Consider the following 9,062-nt stretch of genomic DNA (forward strand, 5'->3'; position numbering starts at 1 on the left):
AGTTGGACAATCAATATGGGTCAATTTTGTTTAAAATATTCAAATAATTTTTAATCAATTTTCTCATTTTCAATTTAACTTTTTACTAATTTAATTTTATATCACAAATTAAATTAAGAACGGATTTTTAATTTAACTAATCAATCTATGATTATACTGCAACACAAGTATTTAATTAGAAACAATACAATTATGTATTTATATTTTGATTTTGTTAAAGCTATAACCCAAATTATTATTAAAATAAAATATAAGTAACAAGATAGAGAGACCCACGAGAGATACTGCACAAGAAGAATTCATATAGAAGTTTACTTCTTCTATTTGATATTAATTTGAATAAGGTATTTCAACCTTACTGCATTATTGTTAATTAGGTTAAGATTTTCTAAACTATAAATAGACGCAGTCTATACTCCTTGTAATTATTCGAATTCGACATAGTAAATTTTTTTCTCTACCCATATTTTTTTCCTAAATGGTTTGCACATAGAATCTGTAAATGTTCTATTTTTTTCTCTTTTATTGCCATTATTCACATTTTATTTTTTTCAGAGGTAACCAAAAGAAATCTCAGGACCCTCTTACATTAACATTCACAAAGTTGATATTTTCCCTTCTATTGTCAAACATGTAGTTATTTATATATAAATAGGACCTTCTGCTCCAATAAGTTTATTACCAACAAGACCTTCTGTAATTTTTGTCTGCAGCAAGATTAATACGAACCTAGAACAGCATAGCCTGTCTTGTCTCGAAATCGACGTGTATATATAGTTTGAATATGGCTGATAATGTGAAGGAAACGACAGAGAATCACTATATTATAAAAACAAAAACCAAAAAAAAAAAAGGTTATTATCGATTGGTGTGTAATATTTGTTACAATTAGACAATAAGAAAAAGCCTTCCTCTATCTCGGATAAGTACCTCAAGATCTCACTTAGAATTGTCCCCATTCATATAGTCAGATCTAGTGTACTGACCCTTCTACCATTTTCCCTACTACTATCATCTTCTCCTTTCAACCTGCTAAGCTTTGAGGACGACGGCGGTCCGCATAACGACAGTGATAAGCCAACATCGTCTTCCTCGGAGCTTGGCCGCTTTTCTTCCTTCGCCTGCGTTAGCCGTAGGGTTAAATCCAAGTCCAGGTTGCTATCCGATATCGTTCTTTTCATCGCCCTACGCTCTTGTGCACTATTTCTGCTACAATTTGTTTCATCTTCTACTTTAGCTTGAGTGCTTGGCTTAGTTAGGAATGATTGGAGATTGGGAGATGATGATGAAATTTCATTCTTCAGTACTTCATGGCATTTCCAGCTAGCTAGTAGTGTGTTGAAAGAGGAAGTGTCCATCCTGAAATTATAATTGGTCCAATTGCTGCCAAAGATCTTATCTGTCACTGTTCCATGCAATACTGGTATTTGTTTATCAGTGAAACTCCTGCTCGTGTAAGGATTACGCATCGAGAAATGGCGACCATTCCAAGAAGTATCTCTGTATCTTGAAAAAAGAAGTGGAAATTTTGCGTTTAGAGTGTAGAGCACTACGTGCATTTAAGAAATTTGGAACACTGAATATTGATTGTTAATTTTAGTAGTACCTGAAAGTATTAGAACTGTCGCCTTGATGATGATGATTATAGCCTTGCAGCATGGGAAGTTGGTTGAGGCTAAAAATATTTCCATCTCCACTTTGCACAAGATGCCTATGATCGCTTATCACTGCCATGTAAAAGGTAACTCGGATGCATCAGAAACGATGATTGATGGAAACCCTAATTTTGGTCAAAACTTTTTGTATCAGGTAGTCACATTAGACTCATATTAAGTACAGAAGCCTGACCCTAAACAGGAAGCAAAAATTACCCAAACTCTACTTCAATTCAACAAGACTCAGAATTTGAAATTTTGATTAAAGAATATTGGACATCTTCTCACTCGACTCAGCAAGAGTTGGTATCGAAATTGAAGTACATACGTACCTTGTCTTGGATCATCAATCTTCTTGCTTCTATACATCTGATCATGAGAAATTAATACCCAAAGTTGAAGGAAAAGACAGTTAGAACATAAAGAATCAATGGCTTTGCTCCTCTTATTAATCCCTTTATAAAATATGAATGAGAAATAACTGTTAGCTAATCTACAAGTTTTAATAGTAAAATAACCTGTAGGTGGCTCTTCACATGAGCGATGCTAAGTCCTTTTATATTCATCATCTGAAGAACCAACTTTGGGGTAGCTCCTGAACCAAAGATTGTTTTTTCTTTGTTAAAATCAACACCAAATAAGATCAGACTAGAAGAGAATGAAGTGAGTCAACTCACTGTCTTGGCCGCCGAGTCTTTCGACTGCGTGAACGAACCGAAGGTGAAGGTCGGGTGTCCAACGGAGCCTTGGCATCTTGGATCTGACATAAGGCCTTACGGATGGCTTCTTATCATTCTCTTCCACCGTGCTGTTGCTCGAGCTCCCTCCATTTCTAGGCATACTTTCCCCATCGTTCTCTTCGCTCTCACTGTCTGCCTCGGCCTCGACCTGATGATCACTTTGTTCGGACGGAGCTGTCTTTGAACATTCGGTGCTGCTATTCCTCTCCATCTTAATTTCCAAGCTCTAACATCAACTAATATCCAAGTCTAGGAATCATAGCGTAAAAGGTGAGAGAAAATATAAAGACAATAGGGTGATGAGCATGGAGGGAAGGAAAATCAGGTCATATAGTACTAATTTGTCACAGCTAAGAAGCAGCTTTCTTAGTTGATCAACTTTGATTTTAATTCTTCTTCTAAGGGGGAGGGCAGAGAGAAAACTAGCTGAAAGGAAGCATCGGCTCTAAGCAAAATCTACACATCTTTGAACAGATTGAAAACCCTAGATCTTGACAGGGAAGACAGACAAACCTGTTTCTTTTCTCTCTCCCTCTCACTCTCTCTCTCTCTCTCTCTCGGGATTGGGACTTGTAAACAATAATATTTACTTATATCCTCATGATATATATTGGGAATATATTATATCATGCATGCAACACATGCATACATGCATTCATGGATGGATGTCAAGTTATGAGTTGAAGTTTTATATGCCAAATAGTAAAATATTTTAATTTCACAATCAAGTTTCAAATATGTTACATGTTAATTTTTTACTACACTTTATATGTCCCCCTTTAAACCCTACCTATAAAGATGCATTAAATAATATGCACAAGCACAGTCAAATAAGATTATAATATTATCAAATATCCTTAAAAAAGAAAAAATAAATAACCCATTTACTCCACTGTCATCTATAATTTTCATATAAAATATAGAATGAGTATGAACTATACAACCAGGGACATGTTAGTAATTTGGCATAAAATAAGAGATTCGCATCCCACTATTTTAAGGAAATTTGTCACATACATTATTTTATGAATTTCAAACTTCTTGTTTCATGGGAATTAAAAATTCAACTCTATTTACTTCAAAGTGGACTTTTGTTCTTATTATTTTGTCCCTTCGGCTAAATTGAAGAAAAGAATTTCGTGCAACTCAAGATGGCGGCCTGGTTGACAATCTTCCCTGCCCAACCTCTTCTCTTCTCTTCTCTTCTTCTCTTTTATTATTCCATGATGAGTCCTAAATATAGTCCAATTCTGACTACATTTTATATAATTTAATACTAATGTTTCACTATAAATTTGCTAGCTATGAAAGGCTATAAAATGATTACTTAATTATTCAATTTAATCTTTTTTTGTCAATCAACTATCTTAGATTTTTGGGTGTTTTTATTTTCACATTAGTAAGCTGATGAACAAAAACGACAAAACTAAATAGTTAGATGATCATTTTGTAACTTTTCATAGTTGGTTAACATCTACTCTTATTTACCCAATTTCTTAAATCAAAGCTAATTGAGTTCATTTTTCTTTTTCCCCTTAAGTTACATAATATTCCTTTTGCTTATTTATATATTTAGGTGAGACAATTTGTGACACATGAATGGATGCATTGAAGATGTAACCTGAATTTAAATTTGTAAGAAGAGGAGTGGGGGAGGATAATTAATTTAAATAGTGCACGAACAAATAATAAATGGTAAAAGGAAAGAGCAAGCAAGTAAAGTTGGGGGTGTGAATGGGCGATGGATGGCAATGCAAGCGTGAGGTAGGTTATTATGTAGATGTGAATGTGATGCCAAGCTGTTGCCTATGCAGACCCAAACTCAAAAAGGATTAAGAAATTGCCTTTCCAACGGGAATCACGGGCTTTGCTCCTCCCTCCTCCTCGGGCAACTCAAGGATCGGACCAATATACATATATATATTTAGGGCGAGCCAATAATGCATCACCCATGATATTGTTTCTCAAATTTAGGTTGCAAGAAAAAGATTATATATTTCCAACCACCCTTGCGTTTTAAACATAATATCATTTAATAAAATGTATGGATATGTGTGTGTGTGTGTGGCCTACCCACCCAATTCCAAATAAACACAAAATGAAATACATAAAATCATTCACCTTAGAAGTGTTTAAATTATATTAGAAATGATTTTAAGAAGTGGTTTTTAGAAGTTCATTATATCAATGACACTTTTTTTTAAATATTTTTAATTAATATCATACATTCCCTATCACTAAATCAACTGTCCTTAACAATAATTTTAGCTATTATCCTAAATTTTGCGTTAAATGGTCCATTACTTTTAGTGAAGTAAAATTTGGGGTTTATGGTTGATGTTAAATTTAGAGTTCACCTTAGATAATTTTAGGTTAAAGTTTAGGGTTTAAAGTTTTATTATTAGAGATAGAATTAGAGTTTAAAGTTTATGATTTAAAGGGAAAGATAAAAACTTTAAACCCAAAATAAAATTGAGAGTTGACTTGGTTTGGTTTTTGAATATATATATATATTAAATTGAAAAATGCGTTGAATAAATTGAAATAAAAAATTGTTTCCAATAATAAAAATATGAAAACATTTTCTATAACAAATTTTCTATACTAGAAAAATGAGAAATTAAACATTTCAGGTTTTGGTTTAAGGACCTTAACCTAAAACTTAATCTTAAACCTTAAAATAAATCATATTTTAATCTAAGATCACCGTTAAATTAAACTATAAACCCTAAAAACTTAAAACCATGAACCTTAAAATAAGATCAAGGCCGGTTTATGAGGTTTTGGTTTTAGGATATTAAACCCTAAAATTAACAATATTTTAACTTTAAAAAAGGTTAAAACACAAAACATTAACAAGCCCTAAATCATGAATTCTAAAATTCATCTAAACGATCTAAATTTAAAACCCCAAATTTTAAATTAAGTTTAATGCTTTATGATTTTTAAGATTTTTGAGGTTTTGTCTTTAGGATTCTAAACCTTAAAATTAATCGATTTATCTTAAATTAAGTTTAAATTAAGGTTTATATATATAGTGTCCTTAATTCAAATCTCATTATAGATTTTTTTTATTAAAAAAAATAAAAACGCGAAGTTAATCCTACAACTTTAGAAATAATATAGTTTGACACCAACTTAGCAAAAAAACTTAATAAATTATATAAATAAAAGATAAAATTAAAAAGAATAGCATTAAAAGTGGAAATTTATTGAGAGGGAGGTAAGAAGTTGGGAGTTAGGGAGTAACCTTTTCATTCTTGGCACGTGTTACTAAATGGACCTGTTCAGACACGTAGGTGCTTGAGTGTAGAATCGCGGTTCCAATCATAGTTCACAAGGATCTTGCCTTTCCAACACGAATCGTATCCACACAACTTTTCACAACCAATTTCAATTATGAATTTCTTCTTCTTTACTCTTAATTTTCGATTTTTTTTCCTGGGAACAAGATGTTGATGAATGTATATGGATCACTTTGAAGGATGATGGTACCCATAAAAATAAGAGCAATTTGGTATTTCCAATAATTAAGCAATCTGAGGAACAAGACAGTCCCAAAGGGCTAAACCTACACAAACCCCTTTTCCCACATCATGGGTGGTAAGTGTTTTTTTTTTTGGTAACTTTCTACAAGAAGCACGTGAACTTCTTAGTTTTGACATAAACCATGCAAATTATTTTAAAATGCTATTAGTATTTGAGGAGGGAGGAGTGCCACACTCGTATTGACACTAGACACCATGGAATTCATTGGACACTCTCTCTTGTAACTAAAAGAAATAGAATTGAAAGGAGGTGAGGAAAGTTGAGGTCCAAAATTCTTTTAATTGTTTACTTTAATAATACATCCAATCATAACCTTTTTAATTCTTTATTGAAAGATAAAAGCTACTTTAAATTAATAATAGTGAAAAAATAATTTTGATAAAAAAATAGTTATATCCCTATCCGGATTAGACACATGGCACTTTCAAAAAGTACCGGATGGATATCTGAAGGTAAACCTTCACCTCTAGAATCAATCATTTGTCGTGGAGCTATCCGTTGATAGAAGAGAGATCCTCCCTTCATCTAGCCATCTGCTTTTTAGTATAAACACTCCTTTCAGGACTACTGGGATCCACCTAACCTCGTATTGCCTAAAGGAATAACAAAATTAATAAACCCTGCTGTGCATGTCCTTCACGTACTCTATGATGACCACCTCCTCTGTAACGACTTCTCACGTCACATTAGCAGACAAGAGGACCTCTCTTATAAATATATTCTCAAACAATGAGAAAGGGATCTTCTCCCCTTAAGCAATCCCTGGCCACTTACTCCTTGCAACCAAGCTTCCTTAGCCCTCACAGCATCTCTCTATCCTCTTATCTTTCTTCGGCTCTCTGCCTGTTAAGGTGAACCTACCTCCTTTAGATCACCACAATCACTCCCTGTCTTCCTCCTCGTTCTATTTTGTGTCAACAAAAAATATTTTGAAAGAAATTTTAGTACTAAAAAATAATTTTCTTTATATAAAATATTATATTACGTAGAAACATTGGACATGTCTCTCGAATCTTTGTGTCTTACATTCAAAGAAATGAAGGATTCAACAGTATCGAAACACCCAAACTAGAGCAAGTTAGGGCTTTTTAAGAAAAAAATTAAAAACTTATATGAGGCAGTGTCTTCATAGCCTGTGAAGTTTTAGTCAAACCCAGCCATTTTTCTGTTATCGTTTAGTATTGCGCTATATATCCCTATAGTATTAAATAGTTTTAAGTTTTGCATGAGAATACGTGAGCCTATTAATGCGGATCTGTCATTATTTGAGATTTGAGAATGAGGATGTCTGTCCTTTTATGCAATGTTTATCTGTATTATGTATAGTAGGATTATTAATTATTATCTTTAGATTTTATATCATCCACCCATCTCTATGTATGGGAACCATGGCATTACATAGCCATGCCATATGATGATGATCATCACCATCAGCTCCATTCTTGCCACCATACCATTTCAAAGAAGCTTCATGACTAGTTCTTGAGTAATAATTTCATATATATTGATATTTATTAAAATAAATTATGTTATTTGGTAGGTAAGGCTATTTATTCTCTTCTCATTTCTTATTTAAAAAATTAATAAATTAATGCATGGTATGCCATGCAAATGAATTAAAACTCAAATGAAGATAGCATAGAATATTAGAGTAGATGGACTAATGTTTTCAACAAACTCATTGCCCTCACCAACACCATGGACCCAATCTATATACAGTCAACATTAGTTTCCCTTTTCCCTACAACATTATATATTTAATCATGCCATTCATTCATCTATAAATTACTTTCTCCATTTTTAATATTTATTTCCTTTATTCTCCAACTAATAGTTTTATTTATTGTTAATGAAATAGATTATATCGCAATTCATTTTAATTAATTTTATTGTTTGAAACTTTTTAGTGATGGGTGAAGCTAGAAATTCTTTTTAAGAGGGGAAAATTTCAATTATAAAGTTTTGGGAGATCACAGTGGAATTTTACCATTATACTGACTTATAATTTTAAAGGGATGCGACTGGTAACCCAGTTGTTTGAACCGAAACTTAATGATTTGATCAGTTCAACCGCCAACTTAACTCTTTTACATTGTTGTACATTAAATATAAACTGATTAATAAATTGAACTCTGTGTGTTCACCACCTCAAGTATGGTCTGAGTTTGGGTCACGCTAGTCGCATTGTCAGCTAAGAATACAATAATAGCAATTAGTAATATGATAATACATTAGTCATTGTCGAGGGTGTTTACCTAATGATTCATATGGGAACCCAATTTCTTCCCCTTAACATATTATTCCTTTCACATCTACATACGTATGCATTGTTGGAAAAGCATATATATATATATATGTAATTTTCGTCAACGGAATATAAATTTGTGACATATTTATACTTAAAATATCTTGTATTTTTGTGGTTTGTATAAGATGTAGCATATTGGGTATAGTGTTGGGCCTGTACGAATCCTTTATTTTTATATAATATATTATTGGACTACAGGTATCTGATTTAATTAAAATTTAAAGAAAACTAATTTCTGATATTATGGATTGATGAGAAACATGCGTAACACATGGGGAGATCTGGTTTCATCAGTCTATAAGTTAGCGCCAGCAGTAATATGGAATATCTTCTTTATGATTTTAAGATCTTTAACAAATATAAATAAAACCACATTCATTCAGGCCCATTGGATTTGGATGCCATCCTCTCAAGCCCATGTGGTTATTTAAATTAGGGATAAATATTAAATTTATACATATGTAATTTGATACATAAACTTTGATTAGGTGCAATTATGCAGGCAATTATATTAATTCAACTGTTTACATTTAAAAGAAATGAATATATAAATTTATTTCCATATCGGATTAATATAATTGTCTGTATATGCAATATATCAACATAAAATAGTGCTAATTCTATGATGTTGTCAGTTATTTGTGAAAATTGAATCAAATCAAATTTTAATTTCATTTTTTTAAAACTATTTTTAGCATTTTACATTTTAATAGTTTATGAATCATAATTTCTAGTTTCTAATTTTTTTAATAGTTTATTTTTGCATGTGAAAATTGAGATTAAATAATATAATTGTATTACTAAAAATAA

The 9,062-nt window shown here is 31.9% G+C and overlaps 1 protein-coding gene across 2 annotated transcripts; it reads right to left on the reverse strand.

Annotated features, from left to right (window-relative positions):
• Window positions 1-845: 845 nt before the first annotated feature.
• Window positions 846-2,982, reverse strand: LOC107899581 (putative two-component response regulator ARR13). 2 transcript variants are annotated; one of them, XM_016825337.2, is made up of 5 exons: window positions 2,333-2,982; window positions 2,174-2,250; window positions 1,988-2,024; window positions 1,607-1,727; window positions 846-1,500 (listed from the first exon to the last, which is right to left on the reverse strand). In XM_016825337.2, exons 1-5 carry the CDS (start codon window positions 2,604-2,606, stop codon window positions 960-962), a joined length of 1,050 nt encoding a protein of 349 aa, XP_016680826.1. In that variant the 5' UTR covers window positions 2,607-2,982; the 3' UTR covers window positions 846-959. The 2 variants fall into 2 exon arrangements, with proteins under 2 accessions (XP_016680826.1, XP_016680825.1); XM_016825336.2 differs by having other exon boundaries at window positions 846-1,506; window positions 2,333-2,978.
• Window positions 2,983-9,062: the final 6,080 nt, after the last annotated feature.

Source organism: Gossypium hirsutum, chromosome D04 (genome assembly GCF_007990345.1).
Source record: "Gossypium hirsutum isolate 1008001.06 chromosome D04, Gossypium_hirsutum_v2.1, whole genome shotgun sequence".
Taxonomy (NCBI): Eukaryota; Viridiplantae; Streptophyta; class Magnoliopsida; order Malvales; family Malvaceae; genus Gossypium; species Gossypium hirsutum.